Source organism: Corvus hawaiiensis, chromosome 13 (assembly GCF_020740725.1).
Source record: "Corvus hawaiiensis isolate bCorHaw1 chromosome 13, bCorHaw1.pri.cur, whole genome shotgun sequence".
Lineage (NCBI taxonomy): Eukaryota > Metazoa > Chordata > Aves > Passeriformes > Corvidae > Corvus > Corvus hawaiiensis.
The window spans coordinates 6,486,818-6,514,108 of record NC_063225.1 but is presented as its reverse complement, the minus strand read 5'-3'; the positions used below and the strand labels follow the sequence as shown (position 1 = coordinate 6,514,108).

The window sequence follows — 27,291 nt, the reverse complement described above, 5'->3', positions numbered from 1 at the left end:
TTCCTCCACAGCAAACAGTTCCTGGGCCTTGCTCTTAGTTATCTGTCTATCTGTATGAACTCCAATGGCATCCACAATTTCAGAATATCCATAATTAGGGATTAGTCTTGTTACTGTGGTATTCCAAACACAGCATTTTTTTCAGGTGCCATATAATCATGTCTGTCTTAATAATTACAAGTGCACTGTAACTTTCTAAAGAACATAGTTGTTACTGCTGTCAAACGTAGGGCTATTTACTGTTCTCAGTGGCATTTAAAGGCAGCTATTTAAATGGAACAGATTGTTACACTTTATGCCTAGAAATCAAAATTTAATATGTATCCTGAGGATGTATGCAATGTAAATGCAGGACTGTGATGTTCTATTTTAAATGACTGAAGAGAAAACTAGCTAACTAGAAAACCACAACTGAATATTTTGAGGTATGAGTAATGATTATGGCTTGTTTATGTTGCAGTGGGGAAAAAGAAGGGAGAAAAAAATTAGGGAGGATCTAAGGCTCAGGTATGAAAAGCTAGAGAGCTTAATTGTATCACTAGTAAACAGATCACTTTCAAAATAACTTGGAAGTAACATTCTGACAAAACCTTTGAGAAAACAGTCTTTTCATTTTGCTGATTAAAAGTGAGTGGTGAAACCCAAAACTATGGTTAATTTTTGGTTGTGTGGTTTGGTAATTTTCTGAGGTGGTGCTTCAGGAGCTGGTTAATTTTGACAGGGGGTTGCTGTGATCACTGTGATATGGAGCAATTCCCCTGGGAGTGTAAGGACTGCTGTGAGAGAGTGAGCCAGGTTTTCAGGCTGATAACCAGGGGACCATCAGATTACATAGAACACTTTAACTCATTGCAGTTACTGATGTGTTGAATATGTACAGCTTCCCAGAAACGCTACGGGATAAACACCCATCTTCAATAAGTAATGGGAAATTAAACTCCTTGACCTCACCAGGTAGGGGGTGGGTATAGAGGAAAACTCCCTGCCCTGGTTTGAAATAGTCTGAATGTATTAGGGTTATGGGTTTAATAGCTTCATGTAGAAAACCAGTAGGATTTCAGTGTACAGGACAACATGAGTGTCACCTCAAATAGAGATCGTGAATTGGGGTTTTTTTGCAGGGAGGGAGCATGTCTGAAGAGAGAAAGTAACCAAAAAAACCATCTTATTTTAAACAAAAAGTCCTAAAAAGCTTTCGAAAACTTTCAGAATTTGGTTATTAGGAGCTAGCCTTTTTTGCCATGGGAGGATGCTAAAGTTACGCTGCTGATGATGTATTTCAGACACAGAGCTTTAATCTGTTCATCTGCTGCGCTCTTGTTACAGTTTCCCTTGGAACCCTTTCAGTGTGATAGTTACAGGTGTTCTTTGGTTGGGTTTCATGTCCTTTCCAGTCTGCTGCTCAGCTTCTGTGCTCTCTGATAAAGCACAATGTGGTATAAATCAGCATGGTCCATTCAGTGCCATCAGCACAAAGTGCTCTGTTCAGCAGCAGTCCTCAATAAGATGTAAAAAATCTTTTCCATACCTAAATTTAGTGCCCTCTGCAGTGGAAAATGGGAAGCAGAAAGCAGCTCTTGTTCAGACAGCATCAGAAATGTGCTGCTCGAGACAGAGATGTACCGTTCAGTCTGTGGCTGAGAAATTGTTGGCATGAGAATGTTCCTGTTCCCTTTGATATTAGTGGGAATGGGGACATAGAGATCTTTTGGTGTGCTTTGAAAAATTTCTTATTTATCAGATTAAGAAAGGAATTACCCACACATCTTTTTATTAGCTGAGCTTATAACTCCAAACACAACATCTTTGCCTTGACCTTTCTGCAGTGCAGTTGTCTGCTGGAGCCTTGCTCTAGAACCTTGGCGTGAGGTGGCAGCTTGGTTCTGGGGTTTTTTACCTTTGTTTCTCAAGGACTGATCTGAGCAGTGAGAGCATTTCCAGCTGAAAGCAAGATTTTGAGGCCAGATTTGACGGTAGATTTCCAAATTGCTGAGTATACGTGAGTTTGGGTGAGAACCTAGGAGAGGTCACCAGTGCAGGAAGACTAAGCAATGCTACCCCATTCTGTGGCTGGCTCATGAGATGTCTCAGGGCATGGAGAATAAACTGAGCATTAGGTGTAGGTTACTCTATCTGGAACCTTATTTTTAAAAGGGAACACCAGGTTTTTTCTGTTATTTAATCAGGTTTAAAATGAAAATTTCTACTTAGTGTTCTTGGGCATGTCATACTCAAAGGTTTTGGTTTTTTCCTTCAATGCTTATTTGTTTTGTGCTAATAACACCTTAAACCTTAATCCTTTACTATTAGCAAAGTACATATGGAAATTTGGTCCTCATTTGCGCAGATAAACTGTCTGTTCATGTATCACAGCAGAAGAAAATTACACAAAAATAATACATCCAAAATCTTGTGTTTTGCCAGCTGGACTGGAGTACCCTGCCATTATGGGGCAATAATCATATGTTTCAACTCTTGCCTATTACTAGGAAACGAGAAAGGAACAAAACAATCTCGGCCTTTTCAGTATTGTGTGTCTTGTACTTCCACAGTTTCCTAATTACCAGAAGCTTCTTGTTGGCATTCAAATGACAGGCATTTTAAGATGAGGAGCTCTTGCTTGGTATGTGGTAGGAGAAGGAGCTCTGGCTTTTGCATGTTAAAGCTTTTGATATTCTTTCATGCTTGGGATATGCATTTTGCACCATGACAAGATCTTAAAATCGTTGACTAGATTTCCAACATTTTGGGTGACAAGCTTCATCCATTCAAAGGTAGGAAGTCGGAAGGGATCTGTCTGTCTTCCTCCCATTTCCATCCAGCAAAATGCCCATAATTGATGCAGACCAGCTCTTGTCTAGTTTTGAGCAATACCATACACCAACAGATGTATTTTCATTACATATTAGTAGTTAATCCAGCCCACAGATGGCACATGCCTTTTTAACTGTCACCATGCAAGTTTTGCACACTCCAGAACCTTCCAAAGCCATTGCCTGGGGCCCCTGCAGTTGTTGGATGTACAGTACTTTGTCTCTTCGCTGCCATCATCTGTGCCCATCTGTTAGGGTGGCCTCCTGCCAGGTTCTGTGTCAGGCGGAGCCTTCCAAAACTGGATAGTGAGCTTGTGTGTTTAATATGCTCTGGTGGCAACAGGCCACCTCTTCTTGTACAGATCCTGTGTGCACATTATCATTGCCCAAAGGCACCAGGGCAGGGCCACATTCACTTCAGTTGCATTTGCAGACACCTCCATCCAAACTCTGGAACGACCCTGTCCACTGATTCAGTGATAAAGAAGATTGTTTTAATAGAACAGGAAGATGTTCTCAGAAGGTGCAGTCATATGAGCAGATTGGGACAACTGGGGAGGCATTGTGACAACTGGGAGGGGCCATTTCATCTGTGGACATGTGAGACAGAGGCAACCATTTGGCTCAGGGACAAGAGGAATGTCTGCCTGCATCTTGCAGAACTTGAAGCTGGTAGTGTGTGTTTGGTGGTGTACCATGAGTTGGTGAGCAGAAGATGCTTCTCCCTGTTGGTAATACTCTCAGCTGCTGGAGGAAGAAGCATTTTGGTCCAGGGACCTGTGCTTATGCTTTGCAGGTCTACACTGCTCAGCTGTGGGGCAAGGCTGTCTGTTCTAGTTAGGAAGATGATTTTCCCTTTCAACGTAGCAGCTGGAACAGGCGATCCCGTGTGAGAACAGAACGTGGCCAGACCAGTGCAACACATCCTGTATTTGGATGGCTGTTGTTTGCTCTAACAGAAGTGCTTTTGTGCCTCCTACCTCTCTGTAGGAAGAGTTACACCACATTAATTATGTTCACTCTACCAGTCAGTGTACAGGTAGTGTGGGAGCTTTGTGCAAGTTCATTGAGTAAAACTTCGAGCACTGGCTTTCACTGTGGGCAAGTCCTACCTATATCCACATTTTGCAGCCCTTTCCCTTGTGTCTGTCTATATGGTGTGTTATTTTTCATTTTTCTTTAAATCCAGGGCTGCAACCATTGGTTAACCTCCTTGTTGTGCTATTTCTAAATCATTACGCTCTGTAATACCCAAATAATAATACTCAAATCCTTCTTATTACTTAGCCAAAGGCTGGGAATTTGTCTCTGGGAGAGCTCAGTCATTCCCTTTTTCTCTGATCAGCTGGAACCTCCATTCAGACACACTCATGTATTCAGGACAGCTTGGTTTTGCTTTACGGTAATCATGAGGAGGTTAGGGGGAAGGCTTGGTTTGTAGCCCAGAGACCTAATTTGGAGTCATTTGGAAGAGAAGTGGTGCCAGAAAGCCTTTGGTTCTTGAATACAGATTAGTTATTCAGAATTTGATCCAAAAAGTTGTGAAAAATTGTGTGTGAGGCAGGGGAGAACTGCCTGTTTTTGCTTTGTTTTGTTTTTCACCGAAGGTCTTAATGACGTCCCTAAAGAAAGTAAGTAAGAAAGAACAGCAGCACTTTGAAGAATTGATTTCTCTTGGGGCACACTTCTTTAAAAAAAAAAATACAAGATTAAATCCTAAAGCTGTTATGTGCATGCATTTTAAAACCTGTTGTATAGGTTTGGCTGGCACCCAAATTAATAACCCAATAAATCATTTCTGTGATATTAAAGGGTTTATACCAAGTGTGCTCATTGGCATGGCTTTCTGAGACCCAGTTGGTGTTTTGTTGTTGTTGCTGTCAGTCAATACTGAAATCTTTTGTTAATTAAAAGAACAAATTTTTATTTCTTGCAGTTTTTTTAACCCAAATGCTTTTGCCTTTCATACAGAAATAACAGGCTTTGATCTGCAAATGCTGGATTTCAGCAGTGCATCTGGAGCTCATTTCTGGTTAAAGCTTTTCAGAGCATCGTTCTAGGGCTGCAGCTTTTGGAGTAGGGGGATATTTTTCTGAGATGAAAGCTCAGGCTCAAGAGTGACTTTTACCAAATTAGAAGGTCACGGTTATTAAACACAAAAAGCAGCAGCGGAGATTGGTAGTTTATAAATGCTGCTACTCACAATGAGAGAGCTACTGTATAAAGCTGAGAAAAGCTGGTCTGAGGCATAATCAAACCAGGAAAGAAAACCCTTGCTGCTGCTTTTTTTTGCTTTTTTTTTTTTTTTTTTTTTTCTTCTTTTTTCTATATGAGTTTTTAAATGGTTCTCCTTTATAACTGCTTTGGATTTGTACATTAAATGTAATTGTTTTTTTTTTTTTATCCATGCCTTGGCACACATCAGCATCCCGTTAGGTAACAAAATTTGTCTGTCCCTAAAACCTGATCCTGAGTGTGTGAGGAGAAGGTTTGGACATCCAGGAAAACCCACCTGACCATGCTTCTGTTTGGACATGCTGTAGCCACGTGGTGGCTGTGGCTGTTTAGGAAGTGGTGAGGTTTTCACATTGACCTGTGGTCGGTCTCAGCATGAGAGGTGTTGAGCACTTCCAATCCCACCATAGCGTGTCCCTCACTTTAAGACTGGTGTCTCCTGGATATTGGCAATCAGGCTGTTTTTCCAAGTGCTGCAGGTTCCTTTGGGCTGTCAGCTCCATGCCAGCCGCTGTGTGTGGTGGGACTGGGATGTGGGATTATAACATTCCCCAAACCCTCAAGCCTACGAATTCCCATTTCTTTCTTCCTTTTGTTTCCCCTTCCCAGAGAACATCCCTCGGGAAACACTGATGCATTTTGCGGTGAGGCTGGGTCTGCTGCGGCTGACGTGGTTTCTGCTCCAGCAGCCGGGTGGAAGAGGAGCTCTCAGCATCCACAACAACGAAGGGGCAACGCCTGTGAGCTTGGCCTTGGAGAGGGGCTACCAGAAGCTGCACCAGCTTTTGACAGAGTAAGGATGATTTGGTGGTTGCTCTGCTGGTTTTCCATTCTCTACCGTTGCTTGGCTTTGCTGTACGTTATCACTCAATGGTGTCTAAGTGCTATACTTCCACCCTTAAAGGCAATTTTGGTATAATTTTGCTTTTAGTGTTCTTGCTAGCTGCAATGGGGGCAGTCCTGAGGGTTAAGGGGAAATGCAGTAATATTTTTGGGGATGGGGGGGTTCTCGTTGCTCAGTGTTCTGCTTCCAGCTGTCTCATAAAGCCCAAAGTGAGTCATTGTATTATTGACTAAATAAGACAGGTCTTATGTAAACACAAATGAAAAAGCTTTTCTTCAAGCAAGCACAACTGCCCAAAAGAGGGGAGCTAACAGGCATTGTGGTGGTGGTGGATTGTTGTGTTTGTACTTCTTAGAGAGGGAGCTTTTTAGTTAAATGAAATAGTGATCATTATGTTGAAATAAGGCAGCATCTTGTAGAGAATAGGCATTTTACCGGTATAGGTTAAAAAAATATAGGTAAGAATTAATGCAAATGTTTAAAAGAAACCAAAATATTTAACAGAAACAGGTCTCTTGTAAATGGTCTTGAGAAGCAGCCAGGTCTTACAACACATAGCAAGTAGCTAGTGGCATGAGCATTTATTGCACTGCTTTACAAGGAATCCTTTGGAAGATGGCAAGTTATTTTTGAACAGCAAATGTTTGGAGATCTAGCTTTAATAGCTGACGCTAATAAAGACAAAGAGCTTAAAAGAGTCTTGAGGGGGCTGTTTGTATAGGAGAAAAGATTTGGTCTTCGTGTGTGTTATTCTGATGCCTGGTTCTCTTAAGCTTTGTTATAAACTTTGTGTTTCTGAATTGACTTCTCAGATACTTGGGGTTTTTGTTGAGTGACCCAATGTCATGTTCAGGAGTCTGCTGTGTTGTCCGCTTCATCACGCAACATTCCCTGTTACAAATTGTAAATTATTCTGCTTTCTATAGTTGCTGGGTGCAGTGTTGGGGGGCAGAAAATATGATCTATATTGCTGAAATGATTGCATTTAAGTTTTATCTTTAAATTCAGGCAATCACATGGAAAGTGAGGGTGAAGGAGAAGGTGCAGTGTGGGATGGGACCTATTCTTTAATAACTTCTCCTGCCACCCTTGCTGGCATTAATACAGAGAAGATGACAGTGTTACACTTTTCTCCATCAAGTTCAACAGTCATACTGTGCAAACACAATCATCTTGCAGGCTATCTTGTAAAAATGGGATGTGCAAATTCATTCTGTAACTGCAGCAAGGTTCTCCAAGGTGAGACTAACCACATTAACAGGCTTTGCATACTGTCAGGAAGCTTAAGCTGGCCAAAACTTGATTATAGAGCTCACAGCAAATACTGCAACCCTAATGGGAGTAGAGCTGGTAATTTAAATAAAAATAGGAAGTAAACAAAACGATTACAACAGCTATTCATGTATTTGGTGAAGTATTTCGCAACTGGCTCCAGTATTGGAATGGCAGTTCTCACTCAGTGGAATGGAAAGAGGACTGGGATTCCATGACATTGTCCTGTGCTGTTGCCTGTAAGGGATGCTGCCGGCCCAGTCCATGGGATTTCTCTGATGACCTTTGCGATTTGTCTTTGAAAATAAGACACAAGGAACTGCAGAAATGTTGCCATCAAGGTCCCAGTTCCTGTTCTTCTTAGTATATCCTTAAACTGTTCTTTGTGATTTGTTTTCCTCTTGGACTGCTGGGTGGAAATACAATGTGTAAACATCTGACAGCCATGCCACAGGTCCTGTGACTCTGAAAACTCTCCTATTCCCATAAAGCCCTACAAACAGAAGTCCGTGGATGCTGGAAATCATGGTTCCCCTTCTCAATGGGCGGGATGGTGGTGGAGCATTGTGATATGACCTTGGGACTGACTGGAGCAGTGACACAGGGGTAGCCACAGCCCTTCCCTGCAGGAGGGTGATGGCAACAAAATGGGCACATCCTGATTCCCCAGCAGTGATTTTTATTATGAGCATTTTCTGCAATAAGATGGGATTGAGATTTGAAAATCCCTATTGGGAGGAGAAATACTGAGTTTCAAAACACAGAACATTCTGTGAAGAGAGCAAGTGTCATTTATGTGCTGTCAAAACGCAAAGGACACTGTACAACCTCCTTTCTGCACTCTGCCTATGCTCGTGCTGTATAATCCATGCACACAAATTTGGCACACAGCTCGTCCCACTCAGCAAAACACAGAGCAGCAACGCATGTTAGTGAGGGCCCCTACAAAGGAGTCATTATTTTTGCAAGTAATTAAACTGCACTTCGCCAAATAAATGAAGGCAGCGTGTTTTGTGATGCATTATCCTTGCGGGGAATTTATTGTTCTCTTGCTTGCTAATTTGCAGGACCCTGCATTTTACAATGATTCTCCCAGCCAGCATTGGGAAGGGATGAAATTCTGCCATAATTAGGATACAGTCATTAAAGAATAGACATAAAACCTTCTCCGTTGTTGTAGTTTTGCCTTGGTGTGTCTGCAAAGCAGCTTGATTCAGCTGCAGTGTAAATATTTTTCTCAAGAACTAATTACACTGGTGGCATTTTGAATTTCTGTATATCTGATGAACTTTCCTCTCTCAGCTTTTGCAGTACTTCATGTAAAAAAAATGAAAGATGTTTCCTATATAAGTTGTCCATCCCTGGAAGTATTCTGTTCTGTGGTTTGCACTGGCTCTTCATCCTCAGACAGGAAGGGTGCTGCTTCTTTTGAGACCCAAACAAGGAGCTGTCACAGAGCCCATGTAGGTCACCAGGGATGGAGAGTCAATAGCAGCATTCATTAATAAATATTCATATAAGCAAATAAATATTCATCACCAATAAACATTCATCAGTTGTGTATCATTCCTGAGGGGACTTGCTTTATCTCCAAGATGAGAGCTGCACAGTAAACACTGTCCTGCAGTGCAGAAGGGCACTAGTTTTATAGGGAAAATAAATATATCAAGATTTATATATAAAGATAACTTTGGAAATGGCACAGTTTGCAAAGCCCTCTGAGTTTCAACCTTTTCCAAGTAGTAGGCATGAGTTCCAGAGAGAAGAGCCTGTGGTTGAAGCCTGTCGCTCCCCAGCGTTGATGCTGACTGCAGGGCGCTGGCTCTGGAGAGTCACTAAACAGGCTGGTGGAACTCTGTGAGTAACTGGACAGCTGCAGAGTGCAGGAGTTGGTGTTTCCCAGTGCAGTCAGGGCAGCAACACAATCCCCTGCCAGCTCCATGTTCTGCAGGGCTCTTACAGCAGTGGGGAAAATGGCTCCAAGACACCGGGGGCGTGCGGGACTGCAGAGAGGTTGCAAGTGCTGCTGTGTAAAACATACAAACACTGACCTGGTTGCTGATTTTATTTCTGTCTAGTAACGTTTCTATCCCCAGCAAAGCCAAACACTTGTAGTTCCTTCACAGCTGAGAGTGATTTATGTCCTCTGAAAAAGGGAAGAGAGAGAAAAATAAAACTGAGTTAAAAAAAAATTAAAATTGCATTTTTCTAATCTTTGCAAAGAGTTGCAACAGTCTCTGAGTTTTTTACTGTAAACCTTTTTCACTTTTGCTGGTTTCTCTGCTTTTTGCCCAAAAGTGCTTCTGCACAGCTCTGGGATTGGTCTTCCCTTCAGATTTCTTGGTAACAATCAGGAGGCTCAGTCTGTGAAACTGTAAATCGGTACAAGTCTGTATTTCCAAAATTAAAATAATTTAATTAACACACATGAGGAATAACTTGCTGGTAGCAGCAGAAGGGTTTTGGGAATGTTTTGCAATCCATGATTATCACTTGCTATTGTTCTTATTTTACGTAAGTAATTGATGAAGTCTGGGTTGTAATCTCCGTGGTGCCTCTCAAATAAGGAAGCTTTTTCAGTGGCTTTACTTTTATAGCTGAATACACTTTTCTGCTTTTTTGAGCTGGAGCTGCAAGAGGATTTGCCTTGTATGTTCGTTTTTTTTGCACCCCAATTTAGCAGGCCCTTTAAGCAAGTGTTTAAATTCAGAAATACCCAGTTCATGTTCAGCAGAGTGTTTAAGCATGATCTTAAAATTGGTCACATGGTATACATATATTTTATTTCTGGCTAAGCAGAATCAGGGGCTGTAAGGTTTATTGAATTAGTGCTGATGTTTCTCCATCTGTTCTTTGACTCCAAACCAAAGCAACAAATCCATTTGATTGGTATGTGGGGAGCTGGGTTTTAGGTATGGCTTGCTGTGGTGTGGCAGGAGAACAGCTGACTTTGTCTCTACAAGTGATGGCACAAGATTAATGTGCTAAGAGGGATTCAAAAATGTTGGAAGGGCACTGAAAGAGGACTCTCAGAGAGGTGTGTTAAGGAGATGCTGTTTAGCTGCAGACAGTAGTGTGTCTGGAGCAGTGTGGGAGAAGCAGTGATCTACAGGGTCTAGTTTTGTGGCTGTGTGTTTCTTAGGATTTTCAATTGAAACGCCATCATTTAATATCTTTAACATCATGATTAGAAAGATGCTGAGGTGCTGTGGGTTTCTTTTGGCCACAGCAGAGGAGCGCACTGGGAGTGGGAGGACGGGGCAACCAGGTGTGAACATGATGGAGCAGGAAGAGTTTGTGTTTCTCTCTTTCCACCTACTCACCCACATCATGCTCCAACTTTTACTGACTTCCTGGTGTGTTCCCACGTCCCTATGAAGATTTGTATTTTCATTCTTTGGCTCCCTCCTCCCCTTTGTTTTGTATGTAGCCACCTCTGAATACAGAAGAGAGAGAAGGCTTAGTCTATGTGGTAGAAACAGCTTTTTAGTGATTCTGATTTCCCACTCAGAAATTGTAGTCCTAGGAGATCATAGAAACAGACCTGTGAGGATGAGAAAGAAGAGATTTAGAAGAGATCTGAGAATATTTGCTAAGATATGAGAAGAAATTATTTCCCTTCTCCCAGCAATCCTGATCTGGAAGTGTTCCCAAAAATTATATGAGCCATAAGTGCTGGACAGCCTTGTGTGGTTGGTAAGTGATTATGAGAGACCATCTCTGTTTCAGGATAAATTTAGAAAATGCAGATAAGTGGTTTCCCAGAACTGCTGAGTTTTTGGCCTCAGGCATGGGCTAGCTGCATACCCAGTTAGGATGCTCATATTTAGCAGATTTGCTTCCAGCAGTGACATTCATGGTAGGGTTTGCAGTTTGAACAGATTATTGTAGAAGACGACTTCGTAGACTGCTGTGCCAGAGGCAGCCAAAGGGATGGCTTCTTCTTGGGGTTGTGTTGCAGAGCCACCAATCACGCTCGCTTGCAGCACGTGGAGATGTTCTGCAGAGACAACTCTTCTTCCATATCACTTGTCCTGATCTGAGATGCTGTTTTTAGCTGTAAACACTGCTTGCTGAAGTAGTCTCCATGACGGTGTTTTTTTATTTAAAATGCAACAAATGGCATCTGTTTTCACTCTTGAGTGCTTTTCATAGATCCACCTTAAATTTCCTTTGTTTGCTGATGAGACTCCAGGTGAACACTGGGTTCTGTGTTGGACCTACAGCTCCACATCCTGAGCAGGCCATCCTTCTTGTTACATAAGGCTCTGAAAATAAAACAAATGGAAAATGCATTTAATAACAGTTACTCTTATGGAATGCAGATTGTACTTTTTTGGCAAATATAGTTGATGACAGTTGGTAGCTGTATTTCTATATATATTTTTTTAATGTATAATTAACATTGGGGCCTAAGAAATGTTTGGGTTTAGAGGTACAGACTTTGTATTTGGAAATATTGGACATGTTCCCTTAGGATATGTGCATCTGCAGGCAGCTGTTGGAGGACCAAGCCAGCTTTTCTCTATGATTTGCTGCTGTATAGTGTGTTGATCAATGAGAAGTTAGCATTACATATTTTGAATTCAATTATTAAATATTTAATCTGATATCAAAGGGTAGGTTATGCAATCCTGAATTCAGTTTGGTGTCAGAACCCACAACTGCAGTTCATGTTTGTGTGAGGCACTGTTAGGGGTTAGTCATTATTTCTGCATCAGATGAACTTAACTCTTTCTTTCACCATCAAAACTATTCTAATTAGTTAGCGATATATAGAGTTTTCTTATATGAGAAACATTTTTTTTTTCTACTTCCCTGGGGCGTTTGGAACAGTTGGAAACACCTGAAGCATGAATTCTGTGTTGGTTAAATCTCTTTTAAATTTGAAAATGGTTGGTTTATTTTAACCCATGCTAGCACATACTGGTTGCACATGTTTTCTAGGTCTCACATACACTGCATATGGATGGTTGTAAAAACGAGGAGGAGCAAGAAAGTGTTTGTGTGCATTAATGTTTTGTGTATCACGGAAGGTTTGGGTGCAGAGTTGATCATACAGATACAAAGCCTCCATTACCCCAACACTTCTGCAAATAACACTGAAGTTCTGTTTGGTCAGATTTCTCAGATTGGTTTAACTGCTGGTGACTGCATTGAGTGTGGGTGTTGGGTTTTCCCAGGAGGGATTGTTGGTTGATTTAAATTACCCATGCTGTGGGCATGGTGCCCAATCACCACCAATCCTATCCCTATAGGCACCATTCCTTGTTTATCCCAGATTACAGTCTGTCTGATCTGGTATTTTCACTGTGATACCATAATAATAGTAATAAGAAGAATGTAAGATTAAAATTCAGTTTAGTTACTTTTTTATTTACCTAACAGATAAGAGCGTCTAAATTCTGGCATCTCCTGGCTTTTCACTGCAGCCATAATGGTAGAGGCTTTGTTTAAATTTTTTTTTAATTGATTTTTCCTTTTTTTCATTTTTTCTTTACCACATGGATCTGGGTGCTGCTGCTTTCAAAATAAACCCACAGATGTTGTCAGGCTTGCAGTAAGATCCTAAGAGCTGGCAATGCTACTGAGCTTGTTTTGTTTCAGCTCAGAAATCTGGAGGGGATATCCCCAGGAAATAAAACCTTGAGTTTCCACACTGCCTTCCTTGCCCCTTTGCGAAACTGTGGGATAAATCTTCCTAACACAAAGTTTTGCTTAACTCACTGAGGCTTTTTCATTCGTTTTCTGATCTCTTCCTCCCTCCTCTTCCTCTCCCCTCCGGCTCAAACTTTGTCTCTTGGTACTGGAAAACACGCCTGCTGCGAGCACCAGCACGTCTGAATTTCAGACCCTTGTTACTGAACAGTTTCTGCAGCTTTTGCGGGCAGGCAGAGCTTTTGATCTGGTGGTTTGGTTTGGTTTTTTTCTTTTGTTCTCCTTTTCTCGCTTATCTTCCCGCTTCTTAAAAATCTCTTGCCCATATCTGCCGGAAGCCAGGAGCCGTGCCGTGCGGGCTTTCCTCTCCCTTTTCCGCCACTCACTATCTGCTCCCCTGCCAGATGAGGAGAGATTCAGCACACGAGCACAGTGTGGCTGTGCCTTGAAAAGGGACCAGTCTACTTGGGCAGTTCTAGGAGGTTTAAATAAAAACCACTTCCTGCGGCTTGGATTGGGCTTGGAGCAACGTGGTCCAGTGGAAGATGTCCCTACTGATGTTGGAACTAGACAATCTTTAAGGTCCCTTCCAACCCAAACCATTCTGTGATTCTGTGATCTATCATCTTGTCTTACATGCCAGATGGGCAGGACGTGATTCTGTAGTTTCACCAATCTAATCAGCTCCCAGATAGAGCAGGACATGGCCTTGAGAGTATTTTGAAGTATTTTTGCTTCTCCTCTCTCTCTGTTTGAAGTTGTCATTCTTCTTTGAGCCACCTTTGTGCAGATGAAGGGCAGGCTAGTAAGTCTGTCCTTTCTTTCAACCAAAAATTTCCCTTCTGGGTTTGCCTCCATGGGGCAAAAGCAGCAAGGACCAGAGCTGGAGAATTTCTTCCAGGCTTTTTCAGTGGGTCATGGCGTGATTGTGCAGAGGGTAGAGCTAGTGAACACTGTCAGCCTTCTCAAGCAGTCCTTGGTTTTTTAACCAAGATACTTTCTTCTGTGAAAGTTGAGCTCAGAGATGTTTCTTATGAAATGTTCAGTTCACTGGTATCTGTTACCTATTTTGATGGGAAGCTGTTGAAAAGGGAAGATGAGAAAGATTTGATCCAGGATGGTTAAATCTCCTAAGAAGACAGATTTCCGTTGTTGCTGGCGAACTGTAGCAAGCAGGATTTTTGTGCTGAACAAAAGCAGATTTTCAAACTTCTTGAAGGCTGGAGTTTGTATACATATTTTTGCTAATAAATCTTCAGTAAGTATTTGCGTATCTGTTTTTATCTCCTAGTAGAGCAGCTTGGATATGCACTCCTATACAACCACTACAAAAATTCCAAGTCTGGACAAAATAAGCATCTTTCACAGCCAGGAAGTACAAAATGCGTAACAGCAAAGCTTTTTTCCTGGAAGAAAGTGTGTTTTTATCATCTCTCAATAAAAGCCAGGACTTGCAGTGAGATATGCAGGAAAGGCACAAACAGTGAAGCTCAGTGTATGAGGGCAAATGAGCAGGAGTGTCTTCTCAAAAGAGCTACGTGGCCTTGGAAGTGATTGCCTGAACAACAGGAACAGTGGTGGGAAAATGAGTTAACGCTTGTGAATCCTCATCTGTCCTCTGCTCCAGACCATTAGTGCTGGGATGGAGCAGAGTATGAAAGGGATAGTTTGAAGGAGGCAATAGATTGAACCATTCGCTATCTCACTGCTTAATTTTGTGTAACGAAGGTGACTGCTACTAAAAATGAGAGCTTAGAGTTTGTACTTGGCTGAATGTGAAAAACTTCTTGGCTTCTCAAAAGGTTAAAAGCTTTTCATAAAGTGTAACACAGACTGGCAGCTTGAATATGAAAAGAAACTGCTCTCTTTGTAAGCAAAAGTGACTATTTGATCCATCTGGGCCCTGTGAAGGTTGTGGATTGCTGGAGGGGTGGACACACTCACGGTGTTGAAGGGGACTCTGCCTGTCATCTTGCTCCAGATTGAGCCTTTTGAAGTTGCTGAGGGCCCTTTGAGGCTCAACGAGTCATGCAGGCAGCTTTGTGGGTGCTGATATGGAGATGCCTGTGAGGGCCCTTGAAGCTGATGAGAAAGTGGAGCAGATTCATCGCACTCAGTTCTTTAATCCAGCTGCTGTTGTCCCCATGAGTGGGTGACTGTGGGCTTTGTGCTGACTGCCTCGTTGTACTCCGAGAGTGGCCCTGAGTACAGTGGTTTCTCATACACAGCTGAAGAGAAAAATACTCCAGACAGAAATGTCTGTGTTTCCTTGATAAAGGAAAGTAATTTCTTTAGTTGCTTGTAAGGGCTCAGTTGACTTCAGTGCCTCTGTGGATTTATACCAATCACCACCAGAAACTGGATGCTTCCTTCTGTTTCTCTGTGGAAATACTGATTCGGCTTAAATCAAGTGTAATTCTGCTGAAGTCAAGTCATGACTGAGATAAATGGTGGTGAATGGTGGAAGCCACAGTGTTGCTTTGTCTGAATTTCCTTGCAGATTTAACCCAAAATGAGTCACAGAAGGGGGTGGGTGGTTGTGCCAGGGCAGAGCAGGGGCAGCCACTGCCACCACTATTGCCTGCACAGGTTTTCTTGCCTGTGATGAACCATTTGACCGTTTCCCCACCCTGCTCTGCCCATTCCTGTTGCTGATCATGGTGTTTGCTCGTTATGACTTTGCTTTCTAGATTGCTTGGCTTCCCAGAGAGATAGTCCTGTGGCTTGCTGGGGGGCACTTGCCTGTAAGAAAGATTTGCAGCATTTAAAGTAAGAGACCTGTCAGCAAAGATGCTGAAATCTATGTGTCATTTTTACCTGCTTGATGGCATGCATTTGCTGTTTATGTACCTTCTAGAATTCCTAATTATTTGAAAACAACCACAGTTCTGCCCCTTCCAAGGAAATCTGTAGCTCGGCAGCAAAGGGAGATCTGGAAATGGTTAGTCTCTGCAGCAGGGAGGGGACATCATGGAATCATGGAGTAGTTTGGGTTGGAAGGGACCTTTAAAGGTCATCTAGTCCAGTCCCCAACCCAGCTCACAGGTGGAGCTGGGTCTCAGTAGATGCATCCCTGGTAGAAGGAAGACAGGGAAATTCTCATTTCTTGCACCACTGAGCAGGTCAGTGTCATCCCCTGTTTGTGTAACATTCCTGGGTTTGGCTCCACGTCTCTCCTGGGGGATGCAGGGCTTGGTGGGGTGGTGCACAAGCTGTTCTGTCTGGGATGATTAAAACAGATTTTGGGTTTCCTGAATCAGTTCTGATTCAAAACGAAATCTATGAACCTGAAGCTGGTGATCACCTCAGTATTTCCTCACCACCTCAAAGGTCCTCCATGAGACCTGAGGAATTACTGCTTTGAGTCACAAGCTGGTGCAAAATCAGAGTTTGATGTTCTGTAAGAGCGACTGAATAGAAATTTCTGTTTACTACATTTACCTAATAAGTTATTTTTCATTCTGATCTACATCATCTTTTTTCCTCTCTTTCCTCTGGATTGGTAAAAAGAAAGCCCATGATAGTGCTGCAGAAAAACAGCTGTCTAACAACACTGAGAACATCTTGCACAGAGGCAGTTTCACAGAGCAAGTTAAATTCATTTCAGGAGTGAAAAAATTGCTGCAATTTGATGGCTGTTGGGTGTTTGTGAGCAGTGTGCTGGCTTTGGTGTAGAAGTTATATCATCTGTACCATGATAGTTTTCATTCCTTGCAACTTGTCCCTTTGCTGTTCTGCCTTTCAGGTGTCTGCTGTTCTGTGACAGCTGCTTTGGTGGTCTTCACCCATGATAAATTCAATTTAAAAAGCAGTTGTCATGCCCTTTGCTGCTAGTCTGTCATAGTCTGGGGTAAAAACCACTGGCCTCTACCTGAGAAGGACCTTGTGAAATAAAGCTTGTGGCTGGCATTAGCTCTAAATCACATTAATTTTCAGAACTGAGGAGTGTGTGTATCTGTCTGTCTGGCCCTGGAGCCGGTGCCGTGCTGCGCTCACTCCGATGATTAGATGACTGTCCAGAGTGAAGGAGAGCGTGCGTATCCTGCCATGCAGGATCCCTCCTTGCCTGCCCACTAACCCACCCTTGTTTTCCAGGGAGGGAGCCAGGGAGCCGGACTCGTGGAGCACCCTGTCTCACACCGTGCACTCGGGGGAATACAGCGTGAAGCACCACCGCGGGCTCGACGTGTACCTGCTGACAGCTGAGGCCAAGGAGGGCACAGCAGCCAGCTGGGAGAGGGACATTCGGCACCTTCAGATGCACATGCAGAGCCACCACCACCAGGTGAGCAAAGGGCTGAGGGGGTGGAAGAGAAGCAGATCTGGCTGGTTGCAGCCTGGCACCTGGGGAGGACTTTTACATGTCAGCATCCTGCAGGGCATGTTTCCCTAGGCGTTTTCTCTCATTCATTATTGAGCGTCCAGGTGGACACCTGCCCATTTGCTTCTTATTTGAACATGGAGAGATGTGATTAAGCTGTACTAGACAGCAAATGTTCTCTCTCAGAAGAGAAGCAGGCTCGGGGCTGTGCAGTGCCAGCTTTGTTTTGCCTCTCTCTTCTTCCAGCTCCTGCCTTCTCTGTTAGTTTTGGACCCCCTTGAATGTGCAGGAACACCTCCCTGGAGACATGCTGACCCTCTGCCTGTCTGGCAGACATTGGGCAGCTTAAGGCAGGCTCTGGAGTGAGGCTTGGGGTGTGGGCTATAAGCACGGTGGGGACATCTCTGTTCAGATGGAAAGTTCAGGGTCAGAGAGACTGAGAGGAAAGTCTCTGCAATGGGTGATGGAAAAAATGGCTGTTTCAGTAGCACTTCAGTGTAGGACTCAGAGGACAAGCCTGCCTTGGCCACACAGGGTTTGTGTCCATGATGGTCCCTTCACTGTGGTCCTCTCGAGCTCTGTGGTGGTTGGACCACGGGAGCTGTAGAGCTTTGGAAGGGCTTCCTCCTGCTGCTTAAGAATCGGTGCCACAGGGTCTCAGTTGCGATGGGAAGGTGAAACATCAGAACACTTTTGTGCCGCTTCTCAGAAACACCCCCATGTCTGTCACACAGCTGGCATCACATGTGGGCGTTCCTTCATCAGATCACATATCCGCGGTTGCAGAGGTGCAGAATCTAAACAACAGGATATTTTTCTTGCTTTAACTAAGAGAGGGGAGAACTGGTGTGTGCAGCCAGTGGACTGGGGGGATGTTTAGGGGAATGGGCCATCCTGAGCTATTTTCAGCCTTTCCTGAGTACCTGAGATGTTAATTACTCCCAATCTCAACAGGAGCTGGTGGCATGAGTGGTAATTCCAGGCTAACTGTGAAATCTCTTCCCCTTTCCATCAAAAGACACTAAACCATGGCAAGCATATCCGGCTCACTGCTTGTTTGCTCATGCAAATGCCAGATTGGGAACATTTTGCCTGACAATGAAATCAGAAATAGACTTTACTTTCCACCGCTGTTTTACTTCATATCTAATCTGATTTGAATTTGGAAAGCAGCCCTGTAATTATTTCATTTAGGTTTATTTTGGGTCAGTTGAAAGCCTGTTGGCTTCCTTTGGTGATGGCTGTATTTTTCCGGCTATCAGCAGAGTGACTTCACCATGAGGAGGCTGGGGCTGCTGCAGCCTCTCCTTTGTAAAATCCTGCTTGTTCCCAAGCAAGTGTCACTGTTGTCTGTGTCTGTCCATCCTGGCTAGGAGCCAGGAGCACAGTTTCCATGCTCTGCTGTGGGGTTACAGCCACCAGATGCCCAGCACGCTGTTTGCCCTTGCAAAAAATAGCTGCAGCCTGTGGGTACCGCTGCACGCAGAGCCCCGTGTCCCATCCCTGATGCTACACAAGGGATGGAGATGCCATGCTGCTGCCTCCAGTGCTAACCTGTCTTGGGATGCCTCAAAACCAGGGAGGCATAGCTGACAGCATAGCTGGGAACTGGGCAGCAGGGTTGCTTCGAATAGCAGGGAGATTCGTGGCAAACAGCAGGAGTACATTTAGTGGTCTGTGACTCAGTGAGTCTGTGGCACTGCTCACTGTTTGTAAACCTCAGAGTGGGGAAAGAGAAGTAAATGAAATATCCTCAAGGTAGCAGTGGTGATCTTAGCCACTGTCAGTATATGCAGTACCCAGAAGTTCCCTGTGATGCATCAGTGGCTGCTTTAATAATCAGGGTGTTCAAGCTGACAGTTTTGGTGTGAAGTTCTATTTCTCTGAGAACCAAAAACTTAACCAAAATTTGCAGGGAGCTGTTCAGGCTAGACTTTTAGTATGCATGTATTTTTGGGAATACTTTTACAAATAAATGCAAGAAAAGCTCAGATTTTACACAGTTCATTAGAGTTTTATATATGTGGAGAGTCTCAGGCACTTCGTGAGAAACCAGTGTGACCTTGGAAAGCTTGTGGTGCAAAACCCCAAGCAAACCTGTGGGGAACTCTGTTGGGTTTACACTGAGAGACTGGGGTTGCTCAGTAATTTAATAAGTCACTATTTCTAAGATGTGAACGTGGATATGTTCTCTTCTACAGAGAAGAGAATATGAAAGGAAATATTGAAACAGTTCTTTTTAAGTAAAGGTTTGATTGTATCAAACTATAAAAGGTTGACAAAGCAGATGCTCTGGAAGGAAAATGCAGATTAGAGAGGAATTGATTATGTTCCTACTGTTCCATGATAATGCATGTATTAATTTTAATAATATGTCATCATTTTGAAATTTGTATTTCCAGTTAGGAAATAAATTTCAGATATTTAATTATGCCTGCAGTTCTCAGGAATAGATTAGATTATTAGTTCAGTCCTGGGAGCAGGAGGCAGTTGGTGTGTTTGGACATAGCCAGCCAATGCTCATGTCTGAAATAGCATTTCCATCCATAGAGAGAAAATTGAAGAATGCTGGGGAGTGCTGGGTAGGGATCTGAAGGTGCTCTTAAGCAGCATTTGCTTGAAGTCCTTTGGGACTAGGCTGGTATATATTTGCATTATTTGGTAGACTGAATTCTGCTCTTTACTGATCTTGAATTTAAGTGCACTCACGAAATGAGACTACAGCTTCTCAAAGAGCAATTACCAAGGTTACAGTCCTTTTCAGTGATGGCAGATGGTGTAGCAAGGGGGTAGAGGGACAAATTTCAGCTTCGGGGTGTTCAGGCTGGATTTAGGGAAAGTTCTGTATGGGCGGGTGGTATGGCATAGGAACAGATTGCCCAGAGAGGCTTTGGGTACTAAATTGGAGGTTTGGCAAGATAAAGTCATGGTTGACCTGATGCTGCAGTGGCAGGGGGCCGGTTTCAGGCAGGTGGTTGGTCTAGATGACCTTTAGATGTTCTTTTCAACTGATGTTTCTGTCATTCTAATAATTTCAATATTACCTCCTCCCACTAAAACCAACACGTAAAATACCCACTGCAGTACATTTGTAGCCCTCTCCTGGATGACACCAGGAATAGGATTCATGTGGAATAGGATTAGGTAGATACAGGTCTTGAGTAACTGCATGACAGAATAAACTGGGTTTTGTTTTTTCTTTTGTGTCTTGTTACAGAGTTTAAGGCAGCAGACAGAGCCTGTATTGGGAGATTCTGGAGACAGCTGTGTTAGAAGAGCAGAGGGTCACCTGACCACTACCTCTCAGAGCCTAGAAGAAATGGCAAGAGAAGGAGGACAGGAAAATCTGTCTGATCTGGTTCACCTGGACATTGGGCAGCTCTCAGACCAAACTCAGCAGGAGGAGAAATGCAACAGCAGCAGTCTGGGAGCTTTTAATGATGCACCAAATGACACTGTTAGCCTGGGGGGTGCAAACAGCCCAGAGAGCTTCTGTGAAAGTAAAAACGCAGTGATATTGTGTAAAAAGGAAGGAGAGGCGGGGCTAAGATCTGCAGAGGGCTCTGGGACTGTATCAGATGAGGACTGCACTGGGAGCCTGTGTGCAAGTGTAAATGGTTCTGTAAATCTTCCATCCTCTGGAAATACAAATGAGGAAGCTGGAATGACATCGGCTGGAGTTGTTCTGGATCAAGCTGGCGTGGGCAGTACAGACAGTGCCCATCAAGAAGTGCAAACTGCTGAGGAGCCTCCAGCTGACGGTGCTGCTGCTGTGGCTGCAGCTGCAGGTGAAGCCCCAGCTTCCTCAGAGGGCCTGGATGTGGCCATGGGCCAGACTGAGTGCAGGAACTGTGCTGGGGCACCTGAGAGGGCTAAGGGCCAGCGACGGGCAGAGGATGGGATGGCAGAGCCTGGTGAGAGGACTGCAAACTTGGAAGAGAAATACCCAGCTAAGGACGAGTCATCCAGCACTGCTCAGCCCTTACTCAGTGGTTTCAGTGGCACTGAGTGTTCGAATGGGGAGGATGCAAATGTGGGAGTGGTACCGGCCTGTGACGGTGCAAATGCAGAGGGTGACATTGGCAGTGTCTCTGCTGACCTTTGCAAGACTGGCAGTAACAAAGAGACTGATGTGGACTCGTGCACTGCTCAGGTAAATGGTGACCTCATGGAAAGCCAAGGTGATGCCAGTGTCACAGCGAGGCAGGAGGTCCCTGCGAGCACTGGAGAAGCATTGCCAGCAGAGAATGGGGTGAAGGTTCCTGCGTGTGCATCAAAATCTGCTCCTGGTTTGGAAGTCCGTGGTAGCAGTGAGAGTGGGAAGCAGGAAGGGCAGGTGGAAGCAGGCTGCACAGATGGAAAATCCAGCTTGAACTCACAGGAAGGCAGTGTGGAAACTGATGGTCCTGATGCTGAACCTGAAAACAGAGGTGTTGATGGTTCCAATGAAAGTGGTGCAGAAGCTGCACATGGCCAGGAGAGTGGTGAGATTGCTGACCATGGAGCTGAAGCCATGGAGAGTAGTGAAAAGGAGCCAGTAGGAACTGATACCAGCAGCTGCAGAGATGGAGGAAGCAAAGATTCTGCAGGCGGAGGTCAGGAAGTTGCTGGCTGTCACCCTTCTGCTGCTCAAACTGGCATTAAAGGAGAAATGGGCAACAGCTTCAAACCAGACACTGCTCAGGAGAGCGAACGTGAGGAACGTGAGCCTGCATTGCTCCCTCCAGAGGACGTGAGCACAGGCCTGGCAGAGAAAGAGCCTGCCCAGACTGGAGCAGAGAAAGCAGAGAGTGCTTCGGAGCAGGAGGGGAAGAGCAGCAAGGTGGAATCGCCCTCTCCCCTACCCAGAGGAGAGGGGCCTGCTGTGAGTCAGGAGGGAGATACTGCAGTGGCACCTCCTGGGCAGGAGGCAGCTCTGCAAGGTAACGACCCTGGATTAGCTCCATGTGCCGAGGGTAATTTAATAGGCACACCCTCTGCAACTCATAATGAGGAATCTAAACAAAACCAGGAAGCGGTGGTGGCAAGGGCAGGCTCAGCAGAGCTCGCCTGGCAGCATGGTGGGGAGCATGGCGGGGTAGCTGCCGCCCGGCCTGGGGACCATGCCGGGGATGAGGGCTCCCCGGAGCAGGGCCTCTCACAGCAGGCTGAAGGAGGCAAAGCTGAGCCTGAGCAGGAGGCTCATAAGAATGGCAAGGAGCGGGTTTTGTCGGAGGAACTTCTTGCTGCAGTTGTGAAACCCTCTGCCTGCGGTCTGGGGGCGTCTGTGGGGAGCAGCAGCAGTGTGGATGCTGGGCTGAAGGCAACAGTCCAACCCAAAGAAGTTTGCAAGGCTGGAGCAGCAGTTGCAGCAGAAGGCACCATGCTTGGACCTGCATCAGCAGATGAGTCACTGGGTGCAGAGAGTGACCCTTGTCCGAACGCGGCGCCGAACCAAGAACAAGACCCCAGTCAACGAATCTCCCCCCACAGCAGCACCCCTGAATTAAAGGATGCCTCAGAGGCGGGAGCCCCGAGTGAAGCCTGTGAGGGTAAGGGGGTGGCAAGGCCAGTGACAGTAGCCCCTGTTGTAGCATATCCAGAGGAGCAGGAGGACACGGAGAGCGTGCTGCCCCGGGCAGCGCTTCAGCCCATCGCAGAGGAGCCCACGTGTGACAGTGACTCCAGCACCGACACCGTCTGTCCGGCCAGCGACAGCGACGCTGCTTCCACCACCACAGCAGCTCAGGGGGAGGGCTTGGCTGAGCCCGACGGAAAGCAAAGCCGAGCTGTACCTGCATTGCCCTTCTCGCCATGTTCCTGCCACTTACAGGCTGTTGAGTCACTGGAAAATGTGGGAGTGAAGAGTTTGGTATCGGCTAACGATGCCTCCTCTCTGGATAAAGTTCCTAAAATGGTAAAAAGTTTTGATGCAGTGATTTTTGCAGCAGAGACACCTTGTTCAGGGGAATTACCAGCCGCAGAAAAAGTGGGGCTTGAGCCTCAGACTGTAGTAGATGCTGGAGCCAGCCTTAATGGAGAAATGGATTTAAGTTCCTCTACAAAGAAGAAGATTGTCAGCCTGACGGTGCAAGAAGCTGAGCCTGTTACAGGTAGGTAAAATCAATTGGTTTCCTACTTTTTAGTTTCATCTTTGTAGGCGTGTCTCTATCACGTCATCAGCAAAGGAAAGGAAGTAACAGCTGGAGGCTTGTGTTGGAGAGGAAGTATTTGAGGTTTTTCTTCCGAGAAACAAAAAATTTGTAGTTACATATAAAAACTTGTACTTCAAATGCATGTTGCTTGTCTGGCACTGGAGGTAAGGACAGAACATCATCTCGTGTGGGTTTGTGCAGAATTTCTCGCACGTAAATCCTCACTGGAGAAGAAATGAATGGGAGGGAGCTATTTGGATTACTTTATCTTCAAGATACAAGCTTTCATGTGGGCATGAGGGTTTATTTCCTTGCTGCTACTCCTTTGCTTTTCCCCTTTATTTTCACTAATATGGAGACAGAGGATCCTACGGGGCTCTCCTGCTTCTCTTTGCTTGTTGACTTGAACCAGCTGCCAGTGTCCCTCTGAGCTACCCAAAGCTACTTCCTAATTGGCAGCATTAGGTCATTTAAAACAGCCAGTGAGCCCTACCCCCGCCGCCTTTTCCGGGCTTCAGAGCTTTTTTTGTCGGGCAGAGCAGCCGGTGGTGTTTGCCAGTGTATTCCAGCAGTACTGGAACTGGGATGATGAGTTTTACTGGCTCCTGTTGGCTGGGAAGCGGGACTGGCATCCCCCGTGGATGAGTGGTGATGGGGGAGTGCGGTGGGACTTGGGGGACAGCATAAAAGCCTTGGGTCCGTGCAACAGGAGCTAATGGAAAACATCTCCAGGTAACTCCAGGAAGGGGGATAAAGGGGTACATGGAATGAAAAAGAAATGGGTTTGTTGCTCCAGCCTGGGATTTAATGGTAGGTGAATTTGGTACTGAGGCATGGAGCTAATCTGATCTGTGTATCCCACCTGTTCAGGCAGCTGTTAAATGGAAGCAGCTGAACTTTTTCAGTTGCCATTTTTTCTTTGCTATGAGAAAACGATACAGTGCCTCTTGCTTTCCCAGCACTGAACAAACAAACAAACAGAGCATTTAAATGATTAAGTCTGCCATGATATAAGTAATGAAGTTATGGAGTTAGAAAGCTGCTTCCCTGCTTTAATGCTGAGAGCTGTTTCTTAAGTCTACTCTTCAGAGAGTTTGTTCTGGTATGTGACATTAGAATAACTGAGGGCAGGAGAAAGGCTTGGAGAGGAGAGGGGTGTCAGTGGAGGGTCCAGCAAATCCCTTTTTTGTTGAATTCAGGATTTTTAGGATGTTTATATGTCAAGAGATAACCAGTAAACATGAGTCAGGAGATCATTAGTAAATAAGAAGAAAGATTTAAAGATGGATTGGAAAGCTCTTTTCAGAAGGAACCTGTTTAAATGTTGTGTTGGTTTGACAGTTCAATTGATGGGAGTGGCTGTAAGTCAATACTTGGCAGGGCTCCTTTTCCTGGGAGCCTCTGGCTCTGCCAGCTCTATCTGTACAGTCCAGGTCTTTATCTCTGGTTGGATTCTTGGAGTCATGACATTGTCTAGGCGAGGTTTTAAAAGGAAAAGGGGCCAGACAGTCCAATAAGATAGTAGCTAAAGTAGGAAAGTAATGTTAAGTCATCATTCTGTATTAGGATATGGAAAGGGGAGGAAAAAAGGAGATGATCCTGTTACTGATTTAAAATACATAAGGATTTAGGGCTAAAAGGTCTTGGAATAAAATGGTCTGACCTGTCCTTAAGCAGAAATTGTTTATTTGCATTGAGATGCTGCACGAAACAAAGTTTCAATTGTAATATTTTCTCTTGAAGTCCTTTAGGATTATTTTGAATCAAAATGTTAGGGAAGCTCAAATAAAGCATTAGCTTAAAGCAGAGACAAGTGACTGATATGAATCCAAGCTCACTATTTGGAATATTTTTGAAACTGACCTCCTATAAAGCAGCATCTAGAACTCTGGTATGGCAGTAATTCAACAGAACTGATTCGTTGTTTATAATTGTTGCTGTGTACATTTTTCGTGTTGGTGTCTAGCCTTGGGTAGCATGTTTTTTGTATGAGTTCAGTGGCAGCCTTCAATTTTTCTTTGCTGTGCCTGTGCTGGGGAGTTTTCCCTGCAGTCTGGGTTTGTACAGAGGATATATCCGTGCCAAACTCGTCAGTTCTCAGAATGAATCACATCTTTTTTGGGTGGAATACAATAAAGCCTTCCCAAAGGAAGTGTAGGTCACAAGGCCATTTCTCAGAAACACGTGTAGTCAGAGGGGTTTATTGTCATGGTAATTTATTAGAGATGTAATCAGCTGATAATTGCTGTTGCCATTAGTCCAGATCATTGAGCTCTCTTCAATTTTTTTAATTTATATTGTGAAGCTGCTCCCAAATATACACCTGTTTATCTCATTGCCTCTGCTTAGTTTCCGCCTACCCCCAAAACAAAGACTTCAAAAGGCTAATTTCCTTATCCAGACAGGTATCTAGTGACTGGTCACAACCCTGAAGAAGGCTGATGAAGGTAGATCCTGCTTTCCTGAGGCATCTCCTCCTGCTGTTAGCTTTAGACTGAGAACTGCATTAGAGCTGAGTAATGGGTTCTGCAAGCACATCATCTGCAAGTCAGGCAGGTAGATGCTACTCATTAAAAAAGAAAGGAGTTAGGTTATGAAATCATACCACAGTAGCCAGGCTGGGTGAGAAGAGATGCCATGGGTTTGTGCTGACAAAACACCTCGGAGTAGTTGCAGTTTCTTGGCAGAAACCAAACCCAGCAAAGCTAGATTGTACGGTTGGGGTCTGCCATCTTAAATTAACAAATACTGTAATTACTGCTCCCTAGCTATTCTCCTGGGAGAAATATCTCCTGTAGATCTCAGCATTTCAAGAAAACATTCTTCGACAGAGGAATATCACCTTATGAGTTTTCACATTCTTATCGGTGGCATTTTCCCTATGGAAAAGCATTTGGTACAATTTCCTTCCCCTGTTAGAGTGGCAGGATGAGCAGGTAACAAATGTCACTAACAGTGCCACATGTGCAATAAGGGGCTTTATGCCCAGAGACCTCTGTGATAGCTTTATAGTGCTTTTCCTTTGGGATATTTCTTAATAGAAATTTAGAAAGAAGTGACAGAGTGAAAAAATTGTCTTGAATCTCATCTGAGGGCAAAATGTCTCCATCCTTTTTCTTACCTAGCAGGGTAAGCTTGCTTCTCCCATCCTCAGTGCACCAAATGTTTCTTGCTTGCGTGTTCTGTCTTTGGATCAAGGTCTCAACCATCAGGGCATTGCCGTGACCCCAAGCAGATCTCCCAACCAATGGAACTCACAGAAATTTGTAGCATTACCTCTCATTTTTGAGTCTGCCCACAAATTCATGCAGTTGAGGCAAAATCATTGCAAAACCAGATGGTCCCAAAAAAACAAGGGTAGACATTAAAGCCAGTGGAAAACCATTACTGATGACTCTTAGGATAATTTCCCCATGAAGATGGGAGGCTCCTCTTGCTAAATCCCTGGACGAGTAAACTCACTGCAAGCATACGTCGCCCTTAAGAAGGCGTTGTCATCCATCCAGTGTTTGTTTTTAGTAGAAATGAGAGAGGGAGTGGGATCAGAGCGGGGTTTAGCCCTGACACAGCCACTCTCCATCTGGGTGGCTTTGTTCAAATCACTTCACGCCCCTCAAAGTGTCCTGTGTATCATGAGAATCGTTAGCTTAGGGTTGAAAGACAATTACAATGTTGACTTCGTGCCAGAAAAAGGTAAGCAGGGGGAACCCCAGGGGAATGGTGACTAATGAAAACTTGGCTGGGCAGAGAAAGCAGCTGGGATGTGAAATTTGTATGACTGTGGTGGTGATACCATCACGGGAGCATGGAGAAGAGGAAAATCAGCTGGGACTTTGTAAACTCCAGCAGCAGAGGTTTTGCTTTCCTAGACCAGGGGGGTAATTCTCTCATCCGTAAGGCAGTGCAGGTGGGTTGAATTTTTGCAGCTTGTGATTTTAATTTTTTTTTCGATGCTTAAAATACCTATTGAGAGCAGACAAGGCTGGTTTCTTGTGTTATCTTTGGGTTATGGTA

The 27,291-nt window shown here is 44.4% G+C and overlaps 1 protein-coding gene across 9 annotated transcripts in view; it reads left to right on the top strand.

Annotated features, from left to right (window-relative positions):
* Positions 1-27,291, top strand: part of AKAP13 (A-kinase anchoring protein 13) — a 206,158-nt gene that overhangs the window by 85,691 nt on the left and 93,176 nt on the right. For 8 of the 9 annotated variants that reach the window (XM_048317388.1, XM_048317383.1, XM_048317386.1 and 5 more), the window contains 3 exons: positions 5,658-5,841; positions 16,918-17,107; positions 20,361-23,235. In XM_048317388.1, coding sequence (XP_048173345.1) covers positions 5,658-5,841; positions 16,918-17,107; positions 20,361-23,235 — 3,249 coding nt within the window. Of the gene's footprint in view, positions 1-5,657; positions 5,842-16,917; positions 17,108-20,360; positions 23,236-23,881; positions 24,010-27,291 lie in introns of those variants that run through there. The other variant, XM_048317390.1, reaches the window with a different exon arrangement.